General features: G+C 47.1%; 1 protein-coding gene across 2 annotated transcripts in view; it reads right to left on the minus strand.

The window, feature by feature from the left end:
• The window catches only part of LOC138982362 (neuralized-like protein 4), a 31,511-nt gene extending 15,990 nt beyond the window's left edge, over nt 1-15,521 (minus strand). Inside the window, exons 1-2 of one of the 2 annotated variants that reach the window (XM_070355617.1) lie at nt 15,422-15,521; nt 9,989-10,129 (exon numbers count right to left, since the gene is read on the minus strand). In XM_070355617.1, the coding sequence (XP_070211718.1) occupies nt 9,989-10,129; nt 15,422-15,451 (171 nt within the window). In that variant the 5' untranslated portion in view covers nt 15,452-15,521. Of the gene's footprint in view, nt 1-9,988; nt 10,220-15,421 lie in introns of both variants that reach the window. The other variant, XM_070355616.1, reaches the window with a different exon arrangement.
• Nucleotides 15,522-27,760: the final 12,239 nt, after the last annotated feature.

The following is a 27,760-nucleotide window of genomic DNA, read 5'->3' on the forward strand; positions in this document are numbered from 1 at the left end:
CACTGAGACCGACAGTTCTAGACCCATACTCATCGTACAACATGTTGATGAGCATGGGGTATCGCATCGACAGGAAGACATTCAACAGACTCTGAGACAGACAATTCTAGACCCACACTCCCCGTACAACATGTTGATGAGCATGGGATATCACACCGATAGGAAGACACTGAGACAGACAGTTCTAGACCCATACTCATCGTACAACATGTTGATGGGCACGGGGTATCACACCGATAGGAAGACATCGAGACAGACAGTTCCAGACCCACACTCCCCGTACAACATGTTGATGAGCATGGGGTATCACACCGATAGGAAGACACTGAGACAGACAGTTCCAGACCCACACTCCCCGTACAACATGTTGATGAGCATGGGGTATCACACCGATAGGAAGACATTGAGACAGACAGTTCCAGACCCACACTCCCCGTACAACATGTTGATGAGCATGGGGTATCACACCGATAGGAAGACATTGAGACAGACAGTTCCAGACCCACACTCCCCGTACAACATGTTGATGAGCATGGGGTATCACACCGATAGGAATACATTGAGACAGACAGTTCCAGACCCACACTCCCCGCACAACGTGTTGATGAGCATGGGATATCACACCAATAGGAAGACACTGAGACAGACAGTTCTAGACCCACACTCCCCGTACAACATGATGATGAGCATGGGGTATCACACCGATAGGAAGACATTGAGACAGACAGTTCTAGACCCACACTCCCCGTACAACGTGTTGATGAGCATGGGGTATCACACCGATAGGAAGACATCGAGACAGAGAGTTCCAGACCCACACTCCCCGTACAACATGTTGATGAGCATGGGGTATCACACCGATAGGAAGACACTGAGACAGACAGTTCCAGACCCACACTCCCCGTACAACATGTTGATGAGCATGGGGTATCACACCGATAGGAAGACATTGAGACAGACAGTTCCAGACCCACACTCCCCGTACAACATGTTGATGAGCATGGGGTATCACACCGATAGGAAGACATTGAGACAGACAGTTCCAGACCCACACTCCCCGTACAACATGTTGATGAGCATGGGGTATCACACCGATAGGAATACATTGAGACAGACAGTTCCAGACCCACACTCCCCGTACAACGTGTTGATGAGCATGGGATATCACACCAATAGGAAGACACTGAGACAGACAGTTCTAGACCCACACTCCCCGTACAACATGATGATGAGCATGGGGTATCACACCGATAGGAAGACATTGAGACAGACAGTTCTAGACCCACACTCCCCGTACAACGTGTTGATGAGCATGGGGTATCACACCGATAGGAAGACATCGAGACAGACAGTTCCAGACCCACACTCCCCGTACAACATGTTGATGAGCATGGGGTATCACACCGATAGGAAGACATTGAGACAGACAGTTCTAGACCCACACTCCCCGTACAACATGTTGATGAGCATGGGATATCACACCGATAGGAAGACATTGAGACAGACAGTCCTAGACCCACACTCCCCGTACAACATGTTGATGAGCATGGGGTATCACACCGATAGGAAGACACCGAGACAGACAGTTCTAGACCCATACTCATCGTACAACATGTTGATGAGCATGGGGTAACACACCGACAGGAAGACATTCAACCGACACTGAGACAGACAGTTCTAGACACATACTCATCGTACAACATGTTGATGAGCATGGGGTATCACATCGACAGGAAGACATTCAACAGACACCGAGACAGACAGTTCTAGACCCATACACATCGTACAACATGTTGATGAGCATGGGGTATCACATCGACAGGAAGACATTCAACCGACACCGAGACAGACAATTCTAGACCCATACTCATCGTACAACATGTTGATGAGCATGGGGTATCACATCGACAGGAAGACATTCAACCGACACTGAGACAGACAGTTCTAGACCCATACTCATCGTACAACATGTTGATGAGCATGGGGTATCACATCGACAGGAAGACATTCACCAGACACCGAGACAGACAGTTCTAGACCCATACTCATCGTACAACATGTTGATGAGCATGGGGTATCACATCGACAGGAAGACATTCAACCGACACTGAGACAGACAGTTCTAGACCCATACTCATCGTACAACATGTTGATGAGCATGGGGTATCACATCGACAGGAAGACAATCAACAGACACCGAGACAGACAGTTCTAGACCCATACTCATCGTACAACATGTTAATGAGCATGGGGTATCACATCAACAGGAAGACATTCAACAGACACCGAGACAGACAGTTCTAGACCCATACTCATCGTACAACATGTTGATGAGCATGGGGTATCACATCGACAGGAAGACATTCAACAGACTCTGAGACAGACAGTTCTAGACCCATACTCATCGTACAACATGTTGGTGAGCATGGGGTATCACATCGACAGGAAGACATTCAACAGACACCGAGACAGACAATTCTAGACCCACATTCCCCGTACAACATGTTGATGAGCATGGGATATCGCACCGATAGGAAGACACTGAGACAGACAGTTCTAGACCCATACTCATCGTACAACATGTTGATGGGCATGGGGTATCACACCGATAGGAAGACATCGAGACAGACAGTTCCAGACCCATACTCATCGTACAACATGTTGATGAGCATGGGGTATCACACCGATAGGAAGACACTGAGACAGACAGTTCCAGACCCACACTCCCCGTACAACATGTTGATGAGCATGGGGTATCACACCGATAGGAAGACACTGAGACAGACAGTTCCAGGCCCACACTCCCCGTACAACATGTTGATGAGCATGGGGTATCACACCGATAGGAAGACATTGAGACAGACAGTTCCAGACCCACACTCCCCGTACAACATGTTGATGAGCATGGGGTATCACACCGATAGGAAGACATTGAGACAGACAGTTCCAGACCCACACTCCCCGTACAACATGTTGATGAGCATGGGGTATCACACCGATAGGAATACATTGAGACAGACAGTTCCAGACCCACACTCCCCGTACAACGTGTTGATGAGCATGGGATATCACACCACTAGGAAGACACTGAGACAGACAGTTCTAGACCCACACTCCCCGTACAACATGTTGATGAGCATGGGGTATCACACCGATAGGAAGACATTGAGACAGACAGTTCTAGACCCACACTCCCCGTACAACGTGTTGATGAGCATGGGGTATCACACCGATAGGAAGACATCGAGACAGACAGTTCCAGACCCAGACTCCCCGTACAACATGTTGATGAGCATGGGGTATCACACCGATAGGAAGACATTGGGACAGACAGTTCTAGACCCACACTCCCCGTACAACATGTTGATGAGCATGGGATATCACACCGATAGGGAGACATTGAGACAGACAGTCCTAGACCCACACTCCCCGTACAACATGTTGATGAGCATGGGGTATCACACCGATAGGAAGACACCGAGACAGACAGTTCTAGACCCATACTCATCGTACAACATGTTGATGAGCATGGGGTAACACACCGACAGGAAGACATTCAACCGACACTGAGACAGACAGTTCTAGACCCATACTCATCGTACAACATGTTGATGAGCATGGGGTATCACATCGACAGGAAGACATTCACCAGACACCGAGACAGACAGTTCTAGACCCATACTCATCGTACAACATGTTGATGAGCATGGGGTATCACATCGACAGGAAGACATTCAACCGACACTGAGACAGACAGTTCTAGACCCATACTCATCGTACAACATGTTGATGAGCATGGGGTATCACATCGACAGGAAGACAATCAACAGACACCGAGACAGACAGTTCTAGACCCATACTCATCGTACAACATGTTGATGAGCATGGGGTATCACATCAACAGGAAGACATTCAACAGACACCGAGACAGACAGTTCTAGACCCATACTCATCGTACAACATGTTGATGAGCATGGGGTATCACATCGACAGGAAGACATTCAACAGACTCTGAGACAGACAGTTCTAGACCCATACTCATCGTACAACATGTTGATGAGCATGGGGTATCACATCGACAGGAAGACATTCAACAGACACCGAGACAGACAATTCTAGACCCACATTCCCCGTACAACATGTTGATGAGCATGGGATATCACACCGATAGGAAGACACTGAGACAGACAGTTCTAGACCCATACTCATCGTACAACATGTTGATGGGCATGGGGTATCACACCGATAGGAAGACATCGAGACAGACAGTTCCAGACCCATACTCATCGTACAACATGTTGATGAGCATGGGGTATCACACCGATAGGAAGACACTGAGACAGACAGTTCCAGACCCACACTCCCCGTACAACATGTTGATGAGCATGGGGTATCACACCGATAGGAAGACATTGGGACAGACAGTTCTAGACCCACACTCCCCGTACAACATGTTGATGAGCATGGGATATCACACCGATAGGGAGACATTGAGACAGACAGTCCTAGACCCACACTCCCCGTACAACATGTTGATGAGCATGGGGTATCACACCGATAGGAAGACACCGAGACAGACAGTTCTAGACCCATACTCATCGTACAACATGTTGATGAGCATGGGGTAACACACCGACAGGAAGACATTCAACCGACACTGAGACAGACAGTTCTAGACCCATACTCATCGTACAACATGTTGATGAGCATGGGGTATCACATCGACAGGAAGACATTCACCAGACACCGAGACAGACAGTTCTAGACCCATACTCATCGTACAACATGTTGATGAGCATGGGGTATCACATCGACAGGAAGACATTCAACCGACACTGAGACAGACAGTTCTAGACCCATACTCATCGTACAACATGTTGATGAGCATGGGGTATCACATCGACAGGAAGACAATCAACAGACACCGAGACAGACAGTTCTAGACCCATACTCATCGTACAACATGTTGATGAGCATGGGGTATCACATCAACAGGAAGACATTCAACAGACACCGAGACAGACAGTTCTAGACCCATACTCATCGTACAACATGTTGATGAGCATGGGGTATCACATCGACAGGAAGACATTCAACAGACTCTGAGACAGACAGTTCTAGACCCATACTCATCGTACAACATGTTGATGAGCATGGGGTATCACATCGACAGGAAGACATTCAACAGACACCGAGACAGACAATTCTAGACCCACATTCCCCGTACAACATGTTGATGAGCATGGGATATCACACCGATAGGAAGACACTGAGACAGACAGTTCTAGACCCATACTCATCGTACAACATGTTGATGGGCATGGGGTATCACACCGATAGGAAGACATCGAGACAGACAGTTCCAGACCCATACTCATCGTACAACATGTTGATGAGCATGGGGTATCACACCGATAGGAAGACACTGAGACAGACAGTTCCAGACCCACACTCCCCGTACAACATGTTGATGAGCATGGGGTATCACACCGATAGGAAGACACCGAGACAGACAGTTCTAGACCCATACTCATCGTACAACATGTTGATGAGCATGGGGTAACACACCGACAGGAAGACATTCAACCGACACTGAGACAGACAGTTCTAGACCCATACTCATCGTACAACATGTTGATGAGCATGGGGTATCACATCGACAGGAAGACATTCACCAGACACCGAGACAGACAGTTCTAGACCCATACTCATCGTACAACATGTTGATGAGCATGGGGTATCACATCGACAGGAAGACATTCAACCGACACTGAGACAGACAGTTCTAGACCCATACTCATCGTACAACATGTTGATGAGCATGGGGTATCACATCGACAGGAAGACAATCAACAGACACCGAGACAGACAGTTCTAGACCCATACTCATCGTACAACATGTTGATGAGCATGGGGTATCACATCAACAGGAAGACATTCAACAGACACCGAGACAGACAGTTCTAGACCCATACTCATCGTACAACATGTTGATGAGCATGGGGTATCACATCGACAGGAAGACATTCAACAGACTCTGAGACAGACAGTTCTAGACCCATACTCATCGTACAACATGTTGATGAGCATGGGGTATCACATCGACAGGAAGACATTCAACAGACACCGAGACAGACAATTCTAGACCCACATTCCCCGTACAACATGTTGATGAGCATGGGATATCACACCGATAGGAAGACACTGAGACAGACAGTTCTAGACCCATACTCATCGTACAACATGTTGATGGGCATGGGGTATCACACCGATAGGAAGACATCGAGACAGACAGTTCCAGACCCATACTCATCGTACAACATGTTGATGAGCATGGGGTATCACACCGATAGGAAGACACTGAGACAGACAGTTCCAGACCCACACTCCCCGTACAACATGTTGATGAGCATGGGGTATCACACCGATAGGAAGACATTGAGACAGACAGTTCCAGACCCACACTCCCCGTACAACATGTTGATGAGCATGGGGTATCACACCGATAGGAAGACATTGAGACAGACAGTTCCAGACCCACACTCCCCGTACAACATGTTGATGAGCATGGGGTATCACACCGATAGGAAGACACTGAGACAGACAGTTCTAGACCCACACTCCCCGTACAACATGTTGATGAGCATGGGGTATCACACCGATAGGAAGACATTGAGACAGACAGTTCTAGACCCACACTCCCCGTACAACGTGTTGATGAGCATGGGGTATCACACCGATAGGAAGACATCGAGACAGACAGTTCCAGACCCACACTCCCCGTACAACATGTTGATGAGCATGGGGTATCACACCGATAGGAAGACATTGAGACAGACAGTTCTAGACCCACACTCCCCGTACAACATGTTGATGAGCATGGGATATCACACCGATAGGAAGACATTGAGACAGACAGTTCTAGACCCACACTCCCCGTACAACATGTTGATGAGCATGGGGTATCACACCGATAGGAAGACATTGAGACAGACAGTTCTAGACCCACACTCCCCGTACAACATGTTGATGAGCATGGGGTATCACACCGATAGGAAGACATTGAGACAGACAGTTCTAGACCCACACTCCCCGTACAACATGTTGATGAGCATGGGATATCACACCGATAGGAAGACATTGAGACAGACAGTTCTAGACCCACACTCCCCGTACAACATGTTGATGAGCATGGGGTATCACACCGATAGGAAGACATCGAGACAGACAGTTCCAGACCCACACTCCCCGTACAACATGTTGATGAGCATGGGGTATCACACCGATAGGGAGACATTGAGACAGACAGTCCTAGACCCACACTCCCCGTACAACATGTTGATGAGCATGGGGTATCACACCGATAGGAAGACACCGAGACAGACAGTTCTAGACCCATACTCATCGTACAACATGTTGATGAGCATGGGGTAACACACCGACAGGAAGACATTCAACCGACACTGAGACAGACAGTTCTAGACCCATACTCATCGTACAACATGTTGATGAGCATGGGGTATCACATCGACAGGAAGACATTCACCAGACACCGAGACAGACAGTTCTAGACCCATACTCATCGTACAACATGTTGATGAGCATGGGGTATCACATCGACAGGAAGACATTCAACCGACACTGAGACAGACAGTTCTAGACCCATACTCATCGTACAACATGTTGATGAGCATGGGGTATCACATCGACAGGAAGACAATCAACAGACACCGAGACAGACAGTTCTAGACCCATACTCATCGTACAACATGTTGATGAGCATGGGGTATCACATCAACAGGAAGACATTCAACAGACACCGAGACAGACAGTTCTAGACCCATACTCATCGTACAACATGTTGATGAGCATGGGGTATCACATCGACAGGAAGACATTCAACAGACTCTGAGACAGACAGTTCTAGACCCATACTCATCGTACAACATGTTGATGAGCATGGGGTATCACATCGACAGGAAGACATTCAACAGACACCGAGACAGACAATTCTAGACCCACATTCCCCGTACAACATGTTGATGAGCATGGGATATCACACCGATAGGAAGACACTGAGACAGACAGTTCTAGACCCATACTCATCGTACAACATGTTGATGGGCATGGGGTATCACACCGATAGGAAGACATCGAGACAGACAGTTCCAGACCCATACTCATCGTACAACATGTTGATGAGCATGGGGTATCACACCGATAGGAAGACACTGAGACAGACAGTTCCAGACCCACACTCCCCGTACAACATGTTGATGAGCATGGGGTATCACACCGATAGGAAGACATTGAGACAGACAGTTCCAGACCCACACTCCCCGTACAACATGTTGATGAGCATGGGGTATCACACCGATAGGAAGACATTGAGACAGACAGTTCCAGACCCACACTCCCCGTACAACATGTTGATGAGCATGGGGTATCACACCGATAGGAAGACACTGAGACAGACAGTTCTAGACCCACACTCCCCGTACAACATGTTGATGAGCATGGGGTATCACACCGATAGGAAGACATTGAGACAGACAGTTCTAGACCCACACTCCCCGTACAACGTGTTGATGAGCATGGGGTATCACACCGATAGGAAGACATCGAGACAGACAGTTCCAGACCCACACTCCCCGTACAACATGTTGATGAGCATGGGGTATCACACCGATAGGAAGACATTGAGACAGACAGTTCTAGACCCACACTCCCCGTACAACATGTTGATGAGCATGGGATATCACACCGATAGGAAGACATTGAGACAGACAGTTCTAGACCCACACTCCCCGTACAACATGTTGATGAGCATGGGGTATCACACCGATAGGAAGACATTGAGACAGACAGTTCTAGACCCACACTCCCCGTACAACATGTTGATGAGCATGGGATATCACACCGATAGGAAGACATTGAGACAGACAGTTCTAGACCCACACTCCCCGTACAACATGTTGATGAGCATGGGGTATCACACCGATAGGAAGACATCGAGACAGACAGTTCCAGACCCACACTCCCCGTACAACATGTTGATGAGCATGGGGTATCACACCGATAGGAAGACATTGAGACAGACAGTTCTAGACCCACACTCCCCGTACAACATGTTGATGAGCATGGGATATCACACCGATAGGAAGACATTGAGACAGACAGTTCTAGACCCACACTCCCCGTACAACATGTTGATGAGCATGGGGTATCACACCGATAGGAAGACATTGAGACAGACAGTTCTAGACCCACACTCCCCGTACAACATGTTGATGAGCATGGGATATCACACCGATAGGAAGACATTGAGACAGACAGTTCTAGACCCACACTCCCCGTACAACATGTTGATGAGCATGGGGTATCACACCGATAGGAAGACATTGAGACAGACAGTTCTAGACCCACACTCCCCGTACAACGTGTTGATGAGCATGGGGTATCACACCGATAGGCTAGGAAGACATCGAGACAGACAGTTCCAGACCCACACTCCCCGTACAACATGTTGATGAGCATGGGGTATCACACCGATAGGAAGACATTGAGACAGACAGTTCTAGACCCACACTCCCCGTACAACATGTTGATGAGCATGGGATATCACACCGATAGGAAGACATTGAGACAGACAGTTCTAGACCCACACTCCCCGTACAACATGATGATGAGCATGGGGTATCACACCGATAGGAAGACACTGAGACAGACAGTTCCAGACCCACACTCCCCGTACAACATGTTGATGAGCATGGGGTATCACACCGGTAGGAAGACATTGAGACAGACAGTTCTAGACCCACACTCCCCGTACAACATGTTGATGAGCATGGGGTATCACACCGATAGGAAGACATTGAGACAGACAGTTCTAGACCCACACTCCCCGTACAACGTGTTGATGAGCATGGGATATCACACCAATAGGAAGACACTGAGACTGACAATTCTAGATCCACGCTGCGCGTACCTCGTATAGCCTGTTGATGAGCATGGGGTACTTGCACATGACGATGCCGTGGTCGTGTCCATTGATTCTCTCGGCTGTCTGGCCGTCGTTGCTGAGCACCACGTTGGACCCGTGGTTCTCGTGGAAGCGCAAGGCTGCAGGCTTTGTCGGGTCAAAGTCAAACACATCGTGTGCAAGTATTCTTTGCTCCTCTGGTAACTTAAAGGTAACTTCCTTCCTCTGTAGACTATTCTGTAAATCACCGTGAACCCGCAAAGGCTTTTACATGGGATAGGAGCACCCTTCCAATTGGTTTAATACCAATAATCCACAGCCTGCGCGCCTTCTGTGCAGAGTTTGTTTTCCTGATTTGTTTGTACGAGATCCCCCTCAAAATCAAAACAAACAAGAAGGGCAAAGCCCATACGACTCACATGCTTTACACATTTTTCCTACCAAAATACATGTGACCTTGACCCAAGGTCAAGGTCATCCAAGGTCATGCAACACAAAGCTGTTAATTCAAGACATAGGAAGTACAATGGTGCTTATTGGCTCTTTCTACCATGAGATATGGTCACTTTTAGTGGTTCACTACCTTATTTTGGTCACATTTCATAAGGGTCAAAGTGACCTTGACCTTGATCATATGTGACCAAATGTGTCTCATGATGAAAGCATAACATGTGCCCCACATAATTTTTAAGTTTGAAACAGTTATCTTCCATAGTTCAGGATCAAGGTCACTTCAAAATATGTATACAATCCAACTTTGAAGAGCTCCTGTGACCTTGACCTTGAAGCAAGGTAAACCAAACTGGTATCAAAAGATGGGGCTTACTTTGCCCTATATATCATATATAGGTGAGGTATTGAATCTCAAAAACTTCAGAGAAAATGGGAAAAATGGGAAAAATAGCTGTTTTTTAGGCAACATTTATGGCCCCTGCGACCTTGACCTTGAAGCAAGGTCAAGATGCTATGTATGTTTTTTGGGGCCTTGTCATCATACACCATCTTGCCAAATTTGGTACTGATAGACTGAATAGTGTCCAAGAAATATCCAACGTTAAAGTTTTCCGGACGTCCGGACGTCCGGACGGACGGACGTCCGGACGGACGGACGGACGGACGGACGGACGACTCGGGTGAGTACATAGACTCACTTTTGCTTCGCATGTGAGTCAAAAACCCATACAAATGCTAATAACGGTGTACATTAAAGGCACAGTAAGTCTCCCGTAAACCATCACAGATACTGTCAGGCTTTTACACACAGTACAAACACCCTTCCATTTGAACGCTCATCAAACGGGAACATCCTAGGTGCCCTCCGTAAAGAGCGAGCAATTTTCAAAGAATCTTACCCCTGAGCCATCGTGAACCCGTGTGATCAAGTTTCCCTTTTTCACAATGTAGTCAGTTAGTAATTTGAATGCGACTCGCTGTGAGCTTATCTGCAATAGCACGTTATTACACCCCCGGTATAGGGGTGTGTATAGGTTTCACTGGATGTGTTTGTTTGTTTGTTTGTTTGTGTGTTTGTGTTCGCATATAGATCTCAAGAATGAACGGACCGATCGTCACCAAACTTGGTGAACAGGTTCTATACATTCCTGAGACGGTCCTTACAAAAATTGGGACCAGTCAAACACACGGTTATTGGTGGATTAAGATTAAGAGTGACATATTAATGGTCAAAGGGAAATAACCTTCTCAGTTGGTGGCAGTGAGAATGGTTATTTCCCTTTGTCCAACGGGGGTGTTTTTCCTACCTCGACGTACCCTTTCGCAATGGACCCTGTGTTTACATTCTGACTTCTGACTTCTGACTTGACTTTTGACTTTTGACTTTTGACGTTTGACGTTTGACTTCTGACTTCTGACTTTTGACTTTTGACTTCTGACTTTCTCTCTTCTGACTTCTGACTTCTGACTTCTGGTAAGGACGGGGGTGTTTTTCCTACCTCGGAGGAATTTCTTGTTATATACTGTTCAAAAAAAGAAACGCATAGTTGCTACTTGCCAAATTTGTTTTATTTTTCGAAAAAATTAACAGAAAATCCAATATTTAGATTATTTGTTTGAAATTTGGTATGGACACAGTTGAATGCACACACAGTTCATTTGCATCTTCAAATCAATCAGTCAATCAATACGATTGGGTGCCGAGGCTGTCAAGTCAGTAGGGGGTGTGACTGCCTTGAGCAGCAACAACTGCCCGGCACCTTCTGGGCATGGACTGGATCAGATGCCGGATATCTTGCTGTGGGATGGTGTCCCACTCCTCCTGAAGTGCCTGCAATAGATCGCGGTGATTTGCCGGCGCTTCTTCTCGCCTGCGCACACGTCTGTCCAATTCATCCCAGAGGTGTTCTATCGGGTTCATGTCTGGCGACATGGATGGCCAGGGAAGCACCTGGACATGGTGGTCGGTGAGGAACTGGGTGGTGAGTCGTGCTGTGTGCGGGCGAGCGTTGTCCTGCTGGAATATGGCATCCTGGTCAGCCAGAAGAGGAAGGGCGTGTGGGCGCAGAATTTCTCCACGTATCGCTGGGCAGTTATGCGCCCTTGGACGTGCACCAGGGTGCTCCTTCCAGCGGTATTGATCGCCCCCCACACCATGACGCCTCCACCACCATGAACGGGTGCCTCATCCACACAGTTGGGCGCGTAACGTTCGTTTACTCTCCGGTAGACCCTCCTCCGACCATCATGTCGCTGGAGCAGGAAGTAGGACTCGTCGCTGAACCACACGTGTCTCCAGTGATTCCGGTGCTGGTTGCCCCACTGCACTCGGTTCTGGCGATGGCGGCGGGTGAGGACAGCTCCTCTGTGAGGTCTGCGAGCTCTCAAACCAGCTTCATGCAGGCGGTTCCGCACGGTCTGGTCCGATAATCGGTGTGGCCCGGGGAGAGCCTGGACAGAAGATGAGGCCGACAGGAAACGACTCCGGAGGTGGCGGAGCCGTATGAAGCGGTCGTGAGCAGCAGTTGTCGCCCTTGGTCTTCCCGCTCGTGGCAAGTCAGCAACGGAGCCAGTGGCTTGAAACCTGACCCACAGTCTACTGATGGTGCTCTGGGACACGTGGAAGTGCCTGGCGATTGCACTTTGACTTTGGCCTGCTTGTAAACGACCCAATGCAATTTGGCGGTCTTCTCTGCTCAATCGGGCCATCTTTCGTCGCTGAATTGTCGTCTGATTTCTTTGTGGCGAACAATCCGCTTTTATGGGTTTTGGAAGACATGGTGAGAGCTCAATATTCCCCGAGTTTCACGAGATTACACTGAAGCATGACGAGTGGTCATGCCAAATGAGCAATTTTGACATTGTTGCCACTGATAACGCATGCGTCACGTGCAGAGCTCACTTGTGGCAATGGACGAAAGGTCGACGACCAGATAAACATTTTCTGCAGTTTGGTGGATATCCTTGTAGCCATATAACTAAATTAACCAAATATTACAAGCTATGCGTTTCTTTTTTTGAACAGTATAAGTACCTCTGACTATGCACGAAACAAACGGCTGTGGTTCACAAGAACTCTAGCGATGGCTTTTGACTGTTCAGACCGTCGTCTGCTACAAGAACCACGACCTTGCGTGACCCTGCTTCCGGGCTTTTCTTTTTTCAAACTTTGAAAACTTCAAATTGTACTGATCTTGTCTTGATGAAAAAAGAATTCTTTTATAATTTAAGAATGTTTGTGTAACAAGCTGTCAATTTATCATTTAGATTTTAAAAGTTAGGTCCAGCGCCAAAACGCACCACGGTCCGATTGTCTCTGACACTCTGTCCGCAAAATTAATTCTTTGAAAATCGCTCGCTCTTTACGTAGGGCACATAGGATGTTCCCGTTTGGTGAGCGTTCAAACGGAAGGGTGTTTGTACTGTGTGTAAAAGCCTGACAGTATCTGTGATGGTCTACGGGAGGCTTACTGTGCCTTTAAATTTAGCTTATGCATGGCCAGTCCACAAAGTGGCCAATCTGCAGGTCAAATCTGTATTCTTTCGAAAAATAATTCCGAATTCACGGATCGACTCAAACGAGGTTTGAAATTGAGCGGTAGCTAAACTAACCCGATTTATTTATTTTTATTTATTTTATTATGGGGAGCTTATATAGTCCTTTAAGATATAAGTCCTTTAGATTGTTACATTTGGGGTTATTTAAAGGACCTAGTATACATGTATACCATAAACAACCTTCGACAATCAGTTACTTTAATACAGCATTGCCCTAATGTCATTGATGAATTGTGTGCGCGCCATTGCGCAAGTGTGACTTTACAACGAAGGGGATCGATCGATCATTTGTTCAGTCATTTGAGTTCAGCGAATATCTTCATTGTTGTTGTGCATGAACTTCACTTTCTTCACGACCATTCGACAAAGTTTTCTGTCGGTAGGTAAAATGGTCCGACTTTTACCTCCTCTCGAAATTGTGTTCCAAATTAGCCCTCCGAAATTGTCAATGACATTGACACGAAAGCTTTTCTGTCTAGGGATTGCCCTGAACCTAGGTGTAACTCCTGTCTTCAGGTCGCCGATGATCTTGAGGGGGGGGGGGGGGGGGGGGGGGAAGTTAAGTATGCAGGCTACCGCTCAATGTAAAACCTCGTACGGATTATTTTTGGGGGGGGGGGGGGGAAGTGCACAAAAGTCAGAACACTTGACTTATAAACTTGCCACTGTGTAGACTGGTCATGCATGAGCTGAAGTTTAATGTTCACCAAATAATTCAGTCAACAGGTGTAGAAGTTCTTAGCATGTGTATGGGTTGCATTTTTGGGGGTCACCCTCTAACTGCCAGTGTGCGAAATTAATGCAACGAAACAACAGCGAGGCTGTTGATTTTTTGGGAGTATCCGAGTGGTAGGATGCTCTCATACCAAGTAAACGCCAGGACAGATCTGTGGTGGTGTACTTGATCATTTACATGGGAAGGAATGTACCTTTAGAGTTGAGTGAAACGGAGTGACAGACAGAGAAAGACGGAGAAAGGGGAAAGACAAGGGGTTGAGATAAAAATGAGACAAAGGAGCGAGACAAAGAGGTTTGTATGCACAGATAGATTAAAACGACCCACTCAATATGAGTTTGAGTTCGAGAGAGTGAGGGGGGTGTCACATTTTTGTTGAGTGCTTGTAGAAAATGTAATATTCACTGAACCTTCGCGAGCTTCTTTTTCTTCCTTTGGTTATTCTTTCTCATCATGAAACATGCAGAAACCAAAGCGTACATAGATTTACATTTTAATCATCTGCCTGACAGATTTGTTTTTGCTGGCATGGTGATGGTGGTCTCCAGACAGTGAACCTGAATGGAGTGTGCTGCTTAGGATCAGTAATGAAAGAGTGGACAATAAAGTCGTATACCCATTTGCTGCTCTAAAAGTCTTGTCAATGTAAGACAATCAGAAAATTACCGTAACCAATGCAGCCTTTTTCTTACCTCTGACTCGGGATAACTTTTGTTCATCATCGCGGCCGCCTTTCAGATTCCCGCACCCTGATGTCGTTCAAAATTGTGAATGACGACATTGACAGACGATGAACGTGTGCCAGGAGAAATTGTCGTCACTGCTCGTGCGATTTGGAAATATAGCCACATAATTTTAGCGGAAACTAAATAAAATAATGGAAATAAATATGAGTGTGTACTGTGTTGGTGCTGCGAGTGTCTGAATGTCTTAATGATGCAATACGTGTGTGTGTGTGTGTGTGTGTGTGTGTGTGTGTTGTGTGTGTGTTGTGTGTGTGTGTGTGTGTGTAGGCGCGCGCGTGCATGCGTGCGTGAGTGCGTGTGAAGGCCTTTGTTTCTTTGATTTTCAGCTCTGTTTGTGTTTCACGTTGCTGTGTGTGTGTGTGTGTGTGTGTGTAAGAACCTCAGACAGTACTGGTCGCTCAAGGAAGAACTCACTGTTGAGGACGACATCGTTCTCAAAGGAGACAGAGTCATGATTCCAGAGTCCATGAAGCAGTAGGCTACATTATACAGACAATTCATTCTGGTCACCAGGGAATAGAGAAATGTCGTATGAGAGCCAAAACGTGTGTATATAAGTCACGACATTGAAACCTTCGTGAAAACCTGCAAAACATGCCTGAAACATCAGAAAAGTCAACCCCATCTTCATGGACGGTTCATCTAATTTTAGTTGTATCATGAGATTCCAGAACGACCTTGGCACACAGTCGGCACTGACATCATGACGTTGGATGGTAGCGACTACATTGTCGTTTGCGACTACTATTCAAAAATGCCGTTCGTACGACGCACAGCAACAGCAGGCCAAACAACAAGCACAGGCATCATCTCCGCCCTCAGTCAACTCTTCGGGGAGCAGGGAGTTCCAGAAAAACTTGTCAGTGACAACGGGAAACCATACATCAGCACTGAATTTCAAAGATTCAGGAAAGAATGGGGATTCCAGCATACTACAAGCTCACCAAGATACCCAAGATCAAACGGACTAGCAGAGAGAACCGTGCAGACAGTCAAGAACATTATGACCAAAGCAAAAGAGTCTCACTCTGACTGTTACACGACACTTGAGATTGACGAAGTTCTCAAATGTCGTATAGTTGTGTTCTTTTATTCTACGTGGCCCGTCTTCACAGCAGCAGACAAAAACTCGTCAAATTGAGTTCGAGGATTTATTTAGCATTCCATACATACAACTGCACATCGTAGCAGAACTCAAAGTAGAAGCTTTTTAACATACAAATCGCGCTGGCCTATATAGTAAATACTCAATCTCGAGAATATTCCAGACCGAACATGATACAAATAAAATTAGATGAACCGTCCATGGACTAGAATAGTGACATTCTCTGTGACGTACATCAAAAGCGCCGACGCACTTAATCCGAGCGAACGCCAGGAACCCACGACTCAAAACAACGTGGTAAACAACTTGTTTTGACAGGACTAGAAAGTTCACCTGCATTCTCGTCCAAACATAAATATTGTGTTTACAAAATATAATATCGGTACTTTCCCACAAAGTACAAATAAGTCAACTACATGCAACACACAAAACTGAACCAAAGTTCAGCAACGGCAGCGTTTCCTAACATTACCCCCAACACAAGAAGAAATTTACCTAATTTCTTTCAATCATTGAAACGCTACCTGTACACATATTATGTATACATAAAAGATTAAAATCCAGGTATGTACATTAGTCTGTTGGAGAATGAACACAGTTTTACTCACATACTCGGCTGAGAAAATCCGCTCCAACATTGTCTGAACCCTTAATCGATTCCACTCGCATATCAAAGTTCTGCAAGTACATCACCCACCTCATGATACGATTATTTACAAACTTTGCAGAGTTCAGGTAGGTGAGGGGTTTGTGATCAGTCTGAAGCACGAATTTCACCCCTTGGAGGTAGAGTTCAAATTTCTTGATTCCCCACACGATGGCTAAACACTCTTTCTCCATGGTCGAGTAGTTCTTCTCGGCTCCTGACAGCTTCTTGCTGGCATAGCTGACCGGAAACGGTTTACCTCCATGCTCTTGCATCAGCATGGCGCCGATCCCTTCGTCCGATGCGTCTGTACGCAAGATGAACTCTTTGGCAGTATCAGGAAGGCGTAGCACCGGGTCTCGTGACAACAGGTCGCGCACGGTCTGGTATACCTTCTCCTGGGCTGGTCCTTCCACAATTGCTGCGACCTGTACTGCTTCCGGAGGTCTCTCCACATACAGTTTCAGGAGGTTAGCGTGGTAGATCTTGGACTTCTTGCCGACATTCACCTTGTAGTCGTTGATCCCTACCACGGCCTCAACCTCGTATGGGCCTTTCCACTGCATCAGTAGTTTGTTGTGATCAGTGGGAAGCAGTATCAGCACTTTGTTACCTGGTGTAAACTTCCTGTTTACGGCTTTGTGGTCGTAGTAGTGCTTTCCGCTATCCTGAGACTTTCTCAAGTTTTCTCTAGCAATCTCGAGAGTCTCCTCCAGTTTCTCTCGCAACTCAAACACGTACTGGTAACTGTTCTTCACTTCAGGTGTGTCCACATCTTTCGTCCACAATTCCTTTAGTATTTGCATCGGGCCTCTCACGGTCCGCCCGTACATCAGCTCGAACGGGGAGAATCCAGTGGACTCTTGTGGCACCTCCCTGTATGCAAATAGCAAGGCATTGATGTAGCGATGCCACTGCCTTGGCTGCTCACTGCATAGTTTCTTAAGCGTGGACTTCAGCGTCGCATTGAATTTTTCGACCAGCCCATTGCACATCGGGTGATAGGCTGTCGTAGTCAAGTGACGAATGCTCAGCAGCCTGTTGACCTCTTCCATGCATTCAGAGACAAACTGTGTCCCCAGGTCTGTGAGGATCTCTTCAGGAACCCCAATTCTGCTGAAAATGTCCACAAGTGCCTCGGCAACAGTCTCAGTGTCAATTTTCTTCAGAGGCACGGCTTCTGGGTACCTGGTTGCATAGTCTACCAGGGTCAGTACCCAACGATGACCCTCTTCACTTGGCGGTTTGATCTCGCCGATGAGGTCAATGGCCACCCTCTTGAAAGGTCGGTCGATCAAAGCTTCTGTAACGGCACTTTCGGGACCCTTCCTCGAGGTATGGTTTTCTGGCAAATATCGCACGATCGGCAGAATCGAGTCACATCTGCATGCAGTCCTGGCCAGTAAAACGCAGCCTGCATGGATTCTGTCCGATGTCTTCTTGACACCCAGGTGACCTCCCATAATAGAGTCGTGGGCCACCTCCATCACCTGGCGCCTAAGTGGTTGAGGCACCATAACTTGACGTAATGGCTTCCCTCCGTTGACTCTCGCGTGCTGGAACACTCTGTACAGGATCTTGGCCTTCACCTCAAAGTGCACAGTGCCTTCGCCCTTAGTCATCTCCTTGACAGGACGACTCCTGTACTTTGTTAAGGTCGAATCAGCTTCCTGTAGCTGAATCAGCCGATCCCTGTCCACGACAGCAGTTGAAGAACTGTTGGTGACCCTAAGCGGCGTAGTCGTTTTGTTCTTCTTCGCTTGGGCTCTGGTCGTCACAGCGCTTACAACCTGCGGCTGGTCGCGGCGATGCACAGTGGCTCTGTCATCTCGTAACAGTTCGCTGATATCTTCATTCGCGAATGGCAGTGGGTCTTCCTCCTCAGCAGCAGGCTGAGCTGAGCCCATTCTCCATTCGAAATCAGGGTCATCAGGACGTCTCGCACCCCCAATGTTCCCAATTAATAGATCGTGCAAGGGCTTCTTCAGGCAGACGGCCTCAACTTCTCCGGTGAAGTATGGAGTATCGATCTAGATCTTTGCCACTGGTGCCTTCACGCATTTGCTGTCAGCCATGAGCGTCCACTTGAAGTCACCAGTGAACTTCTCTGTTGGCACCAGATCCTCTTTGACGATGACCCCATTTTAGCCCGAATCACTTCCTGCTTCTCAACAAATCCCTTCGACACGGGCATGTTCGACACTGACACAGCTGCGCTGGCGACGACAGAGATTGACTTGCCATTGGCGAGTAGAAGCTGGCCATTAGATATACACTCTTCCACGTCCCATGGTGTAGCCACTTGCTGGGCAGCCCTTGGAAGTATGACGCTGCTCGCACATACTTGTTGGTTCGAGCCACTCGTTTGCCTCTTGTTGTCGTAATATCTCCGTCGATGTTCTTGCGCTTTGTCATTGTCATGTCCGTTATTTTTCTTTTGGGGACAGTTGGCGACTCGGTGGCCCTTGGCCTTGCAATGGAAGCACGTTATGTTCTGCCCTTCATTGGATGATGGTGCGGACTCCGTTTGTCCCTTGACAGGTTGGTTTCCCTGGTTTCCGCTCTTCTGGAAAGGTGTCGTTGACTTTGACGTCCCCAGGGTCCTTCCATGAGCTATGAGATAACGCTCAGCAGCATCAGTAATGTCCTTCAAACCCCGCAGTTTTTGCTCTTCCAAGCGGGTCGCCAGGTCCTTCGGGCAGGCATTAAGGAATTGCTCCTTCACGATCAAGTCCCGCAGACTCTCGTATGACTGCTCTTCACCTGATAACTCCACCCACTTCTGCAGGTATGACGACAGGCGCTCCACAAACTGGCTCGGTGTCTCTCCAGACAATGGCTGGCATTCGCGGAAGCGTTGACGGTAGCCCCTTTCAGTGAAGTTGTAGCAACGCAACAGAGCTTCCTTCAGTACATCATAGTCTCTGGCGTCATCGTTTGAGAGTCTAGTGTAGACCTCAAGTGCTGCCCCAGTCAAATGTGCGCTGAGTTGAATCGCCCAGTCGTCGCGCTGCCATCTAGCACTCTCAGCGAACCTCTCGAATCTTGCAAGGTAGCAGTCGATCTGGTCCTTCCCGTCAGCGAATGCTGGAAGTTTCGGTGCCCTGTGTAGCATTTGCTGCTGGTTATCTCTTTGGCGTGGTGCCTTGTGCTCATTTTGAATACGCACCATTTCTGTCTGGAGCTCTAAGCGCTTCGTCTCCATTTCTATCTGGAGCTCTAAGCGTTTCAGCTCTATTTGCCTTTCTTCACGCTGCGCTTGTCTTTCTTCGCGCTGTGCTTCTCTTTCTTCACGCTGCGCTATCAGTCGTTCCTGGGACTTGACGAACTCCGTCAGCTGCTTGCCTTTCAGTCCCAGTTCAACTCCTTTTGCCCAGAACTCAGCCATTCTGGTCTTTTCCGGTGCGTTCGTCTGTATTCTTTCACAGCCCCGAAGGTAGACGACTGTTACACGACACTTGAGATTGACGAAGTTCTCAAATGTCGTATAGTTGTGTTCTTTTATTCTACGTGGCCCGTCTTCACAGCAGCAGACAAAAACTCGTCAAATTGAGTTCGAGGATTTATTAAGCATTCCATACATACAACTGCACATCGTAGCAGAACTCAAAGTAGAAGCTTTTTTAACATACAAATCGCGCTGGCCTATATAGTAAATACTCAATCTCGAGAATATTCCAGACCGAACATGATACAAATGGACTAGAATAGTGACATTCTCTGTGACGTACATCAAAAGCGCCGACGCACTTAATCCGAGCGAACGCCACGAAAACAACGTGGTAAACAACTTGTTTTGACAGGACTAGAAAGTTCACCTGCATTCTCGTCCAAACATAAATATTGTGTTTACAAAATATAATATCGGTACTTTCCCACAAAGTACAAATAAGTCAACTACATGCAACACACAAAACTGAACCAAAGTTCAGCAACGGCAGCGTTTCCTAACACTGACATCAACATAGCACTTCTTGCTTTCAGGTCTACTCCCATCGACCACACACTCCCATCCCCAGCTGAACTCCTATACTCTCGCAAAATCAAAGCAAACCTTCCCTCTGTTATTCCCAACACCCTGTCCAAGAAGAAAGAAGTCAGAAAGCAGCTAGAAAAGCGTCAACAGCAGCAGAAGATGTACCATGACAGAACAGCAACACGCAGTCTCCCACCACTGTCAAAAGGTCAACCTGTCATGATGCAGAAAGAAGAAGGAGGAAAATGGACACCAGCAACCGTCATACAACCCAGCAACGAACCAAGATCATACGTTGTCCAATCACCCAATGGAGCAACCTATCGTAGAAACAGAAGACACCTGATGAACCTGCAGAAGCCAACAGAACGACATGTCAGATTTTATGACAAACCTGAGATCATCGAGACCAGAACACCACCTCCAATCTCCACAACACCTGAGCAGAATGATGATCACATCCAACCAGCAGCAAAACCTCCATACACTACTCAGCCAGCAGTTGAAGCACCAACACCAATTCCACATCAGAGGCCCCAGAGAAGCATCAAGAAGCCAGAAAGACTCATTGAAAGCATTTGATGATTTGACATTTGACGACATGACAAACATGTTTTGATTTATTTCATATGTTCTGTGTATTCAGTATTACAGAGACAAGTTTTGCAGAGACAAGCAATACAGAGACAAGAATTATGAACAATGACAACAGAAGTCTCAGTGAACAGTTTTCTTTATTTCAGAGCAACGGGTTTTTTGTATTATTGCAGTTAGTGTTATAATCGCTAAAGTTGTCTTTGTAATTGGTGTGATCGACAAAAAGAAGATCTTTGTAATTGTCCATGTTTAAGATGCAATATTTCTTTAAAAGTAACGTTCAGAAATAATTGTTTTATTTCATTATCAGAAAGTGATAAATAATTCTTTGGAATTGATTATGTTCATTTTAGTGTTAAAGTGAGGTTTACCAGTTTTTAAGTTATTGGTTAAAGCGAAGTTGGAGTTATGTTATTTTCATTTATCTAAAGAAGAGGGATGTAATCTGTGAAACACCAGGAATCAAGTACCTCTGAGCTATAGCAGATACTGTTATATTGTGCTTACTGAGAGTATCTTCCCTTTCCTTATGGCTGTACTTCCTGCAAGATGGATACCTCAATACAATGTTGAAACTGAACTACTTCTCATGAATCTGCAGTGAGCGTGAGTGAATGACACACATAAAACAACATGAACAGTAAACAATAACATCACACTTATGCTTTTTTCTTCTTCTCAGTTCCTATTTGATGATGCCTTTTTTGCGTTAAAAGATAAATTGGGCTTTTGTTTTTTTTATTTTATATTAAAAAAAAGCAATACCCCCTTATCAATATACCCTCCATTGCACGACTATCCTGCCCACAACCCTGGCATTCCAATTCCTACTTTGACACCTCCCTCAGGCACCACCATTCCCATTCTAGCATTTCCATCATGTCTTGGCACCACCATTATCACGCTGGTGCACCACCTTTTTGGTACCATTAGGCTATTTTACGCACGAATGCCATCAATCGATACACAAAAATATCCCCCAAAAGTCTGATTGATATTTTTCCAATGAATAAACGTTCTTTAAGCTTATCATCATTGCTTTTCTTATTCTCACCTGTATTCTGTATTCTGTAGTGCGAAGGATCGTGGGAGCGCGTGTTCAGCACAAAGCAGGAGCACACCGTATAACCGGTTGATACGAAGAAACTACCCACGCTCCGGTTTAATCCATTTCAGCTCTCACGCGGCGGCAAAGCGAGGTGAGTTGCTCCACAAATTGCATCATAACTTTCACAAAAAGACATTTTATCGTATTATTATTGTTTGCACTTTAGCATAAGAAGTATGCGTACCATATTCCAGAATTATTTTATTATTTAAATGCACTTGTAAAAGGGGAGCAGAGAATATTGACACATTTCAAGCGTTCTGCGCCAAAATGTTGACTTTTCATTGTCATTATGGAATATTTAATGCAAGTAAAAGATTATAGTCAACGGGAAAGTCAAGATTAATCAATTCTTGAAACATGAGTGTACTTTTTGGTCTTTGAAAAGTTGCAATTCGATTACATGTCAAGAAATCGCGTAGCAACCCTACAAATTGCCGGTTGATACTCTCACGCTCGGTAGGGTGAGACTCTCACGCAAATTTTTATTCTCTGGTTGAGACTCTCACGAATGATTTTTGCTTTATTTGAGCAAAAACAACAACAATTTACTGGTTTATGCAGGCAATCTTTGTTTGTCCGGTATTTTGCCACTGATTCCTGTTCTCTCCCCCCCCACACACACACATATATACATGACCCCTCTCCCCATCATAGAGTTGTTATGTTCCCTTTTCCCCTATTGTAGTTTCGGCAAACTCGGGGTGTACCGCCTCTTTACAGACAGTATGAGCTGTCATTCATACCCTAACACACCCTTGATAATGTAAATGTCCGAGAAAACCCACACTGTTGCAGATCCTCTGTTATTGGGAAAAACAAGGATCATGGTGATTTTCTTGACATGATTCACTTGAATTTCTGCTTGTTCACGATCAAAAACTATATTTAACTACATTTCTAACTGTATAAGAGGCATGTTTGGAAGTGGATTGTGGAGTAAATATGTAAACCCGAAATACTAATACTTTGGCTCGGCTCGTTGATTTCATTAGAAACTCTCCTACTCTTTGTCTCAGTGAAGTTAGTCAGGTCTCTGATCAGATCTTCGTCCTCACTTGATTTCTTCTTCTTCCTCTTCTTCTTCTTCTTCCGTGGTAGGACTGGGTTCTCTCGAACGTTGAAAAGTCCTGCAGGTTGTCCATACACTTTTGGATTTCTGCCGTTCTGACCCAGTGACTGTGTAAAAAACATATCTCAGTGACGCAACATGCTCTCTCCAACGCTGGTGTCACTCACGTCAGTTTCAATTTAAGTGTCAATCACTTTGCCTTTGCCGACTCTGATTCTGAAACAGACCAGATCCGCAAGTCAATCAATGCTTTGTGGATGAATGCTGGCGGGACCCTGTCTGTCAAACTGACATGTTTCATGGCACGTGCACTCAATTCAACAGTGGATCACAAATCCAGTAAGACAATCATGATATACTGTTCAAAAAAAGAAACGCATAGCTTGTAATATTTGGTTAATTTAGTTATATGGCTACAAGGATATCCACCAAACTGCAGAAAATGTTTATCTGGTCGTCGACCTTTCGTCCATTGCCACAAGTGAGCTCTGCACGTGACGCATGCGTTATTAGTGGCTACAATGTCAAAATTGCTCATTTGGCATGACCACTCGTCATGCTTCAGTGTAATCTCGTGAAACTCGGGGAATATTGAGCTCTCACCATGTCTTCCAAAACCCATAAAAGCGGATTGTTCGCCACAAAGAAATCAGACGACAATTCAGCGACGAAAGATGGCCCGATTGAGCAGAGAAGACCGCCAAATTGCATTGGGTCGTTTACAAGCAGGCCAAAGTCAAAGTGCAATCGCCAGGCACTTCCACGTGTCCCAGAGCACCATCAGTAGACTGTGGGTCAGGTTTCAAGCCACTGGCTCCGTTGCTGACTTGCCACGAGCGGGAAGACCAAGGGCGACAACTGCTGCTCACGACCGCTTCATACGGCTCCGCCACCTCCGGAATCGTTTCCTGTCGGCCTCATCTTCTGTCCAGGCTCTCCCCGGGCCACACCGATTATCGGACCAGACCGTGCGGAACCGCCTGCATGAAGCTGGTTTGAGAGCTCGCAGACCTCACAGAGGAGCTGTCCTCACCCGCCGCCATCGCCAGAACCGAGTGCAGTGGGGCAACCAGCACCTTCGCTGGACCGTCCGGAATCACTGGAGACACGTGTGGTTCAGCGACGAGTCCTACTTCCTGCTCCAGCGACATGATGGTCGGAGGAGGGTCTACCGGAGAGTAAACGAGCGTTACGCGCCCAACTGTGTGGATGAGGCACCCGTTCATGGTGGTGGAGGCGTCATGGTGTGGGGGGCGATCAATACCGCTGGAAGGAGCACCCTGGTGCACGTCCAAGGGCGCATAACTGCCCAGCGATACGTGGAGGAAATTCTGCGCCCACACGCCCTTCCTCTTCTGGCTGACCAGGATGCCATATTCCAGCAGGACAACGCTCGCCCGCACACAGCACGACTCACCACCCAGTTCCTCACCGACCACCATGTCCAGGTGCTTCCCTGGCCATCCATGTCGCCAGACATGAACCCGATAGAACACCTCTGGGATGAATTGGACAGACGTGTGCGCAGGCGAGAAGAAGCGCCGGCAAATCACCGCGATCTATTGCAGGCACTTCAGGAGGAGTGGGACACCATCCCACAGCAAGATATCCGGCATCTCATCCAGTCCATGCCCAGAAGGTGCCGGGCAGTTGTTGCTGCTCAAGGCAGTCACACCCCCTACTGACCTGACAGCCTCGGCACCCAATCGTATTGATTGACTGATTGATTTGAAGATGCAAATGAACTGTGTGTGCATTCAACTGTGTCCATACCAAATTTCAAACAAATAATCTAAATATTGGATTTTCTGTTAATTTTTTCGAAAAATAAAACAAATTTGGCAAGTAGCAACTATGCGTTTCTTTTTTTGAACAGTATATAAGTATAAAATATGGTATACCATCATAACATGAAATACCATACGTGACGTGTGTAGCATGCAAGGCAAAACAAGTAAAGGGAAGTAAAAGAATCATCAAGAGAGAGAGAGAGAGAGAGAGAGAGAGAGAGAGAGAGAGAGAGAGAGAGAGAGAGAGAGAGAGAGAGAGAGAGAGAGAGGTTTTAAACATTAAGAGACTACATAAGAGATTTTGCATCAAATCCAAGCAGGTAAACATGCTAAGACATGAAATATTCTCCGTTTTCCATTTGAAAAACTGCGTGAGAGTCGCAACCGAGTATGCGTGAGAGTCGCAACCTTTCAAAATAAAGCAAGCGTGAGAGTATCAACGGGCAATTTGTAGGGTTGCTACGCGATTTCTTGACATGTAATCGAATTGCAACTTTTCAAAGACCAAAAAGTACACTCATGTATCAAGAATTGATTAATCTTGACTTTCCCGTTGACTATGATCTTTTACTTGCATTAAATATTCCATAATAACAATGAAAAGTCAAAATTTTGGCGCAGAACGCTTGAAATGTGTCAATATTCTCTGCTCCCCTTTTACAAGTGCATTTAAATAATAAAATAATTCTGGAATATGGTACGCATACTTCTTATGCTAAAGTGCAAACAACAATAATACGATAAAATGTCTTTTTGTGAAAGTTATGATGCAATTTGTGGAGCAACTCACCTCGCTTTGCCGCCGCGTGAGAGCTGAAATGGATTAAACCGGAGCGTGGGTAGTTTCTTCGTATCAACCGGTTATACGGTGTGAGGAGGGAAGCACGGCGACGGGCAGCAAGCAGATTGTCAGCGATATCGGCCTACACTCGCTGGGCGGGAACCTGCGAGTACTGCGGCACAAGCCCTCCACCTCGTCCTCCCTGCTGCTGGAGGTGACCAGCCTGGACGGCACCTGGACGGCCCAGACCCGCCACGTACAGGACACCGAGGCATGGGACAAGTTCACGGCGGACCCTCTCAGGGTGCTGCACGCCATCACACAGGACAGCCGCGTGCAGCGAGTGCCAGAATACACGGGGCAGGCCACAGAGGAGACACTGGCCATGGATTGGTTCGCGCGCCTGCCGCACGTGCCTCACGTAGTGTACAAGTACGACGAGTGGGAAACGCCAAAGGCGGCAGCCTGGACGACCTACTCAACGCGCTGTCTGCCGGCCAGCCCATTCTCACCTTCAACGCCGTGTACTTCAACGCCAGCGCCAGGGTCGTCGCCGCTCAGAAGTTTGAGTGGGAGTGCGCGCTTACGGGAAAACTGGATGGCGGCGCAACGAACGAGCTGATTACCCCGCCCCGGTTTCACAACATCAAGCGAGACCCATTCACCGGCAAGTTACACACGCACGACTTCATCCTTGGTTCAGAGAGGGCCAGACTATTTGCCAGCAATAAGGGCTACGAGATGAACGCTGACCCATGCTGGACACCGGCCTCCGCTGACCGCACTGGTCGCCAGACCAGCGTCGCCCACCTGATCGGCGCCATCCTCAACGTTCATCGCGTGCGTGTGGTGGTGGACGACCTGTCATTTGACGTGGACCAGGTGGAGGTACAGGGGCACACGGTGACGTTCGGGGCAGCGGTGTACCTGGACCCGGCCAGTCCCGGACCTTTCTCCAACACCTCGTCCAAGACGGTTCGACTGAAGGCCTCCACTGACGGCAAGGTCAGTACGTGCAGCACGGCGCCACAGAGCAGACAGTCTTACTACGAGACATCCTACACCGCATCCGTCACCTGTTTCGTCGACACCCGGCCCTGGCGGCTCGTGTTCAGTGTCACCACCGAGGCCGACTTGCAGAAGGCCGTCCAGAACGGGGCATCCTTGCAGATCGGGCTCTCCAACTTGCACGGCACATACGCGCTCCTCA

Source organism: Littorina saxatilis, linkage group LG12 (assembly GCF_037325665.1).
Source record: "Littorina saxatilis isolate snail1 linkage group LG12, US_GU_Lsax_2.0, whole genome shotgun sequence".
NCBI lineage: Eukaryota > Metazoa > Mollusca > Gastropoda > Littorinimorpha > Littorinidae > Littorina > Littorina saxatilis.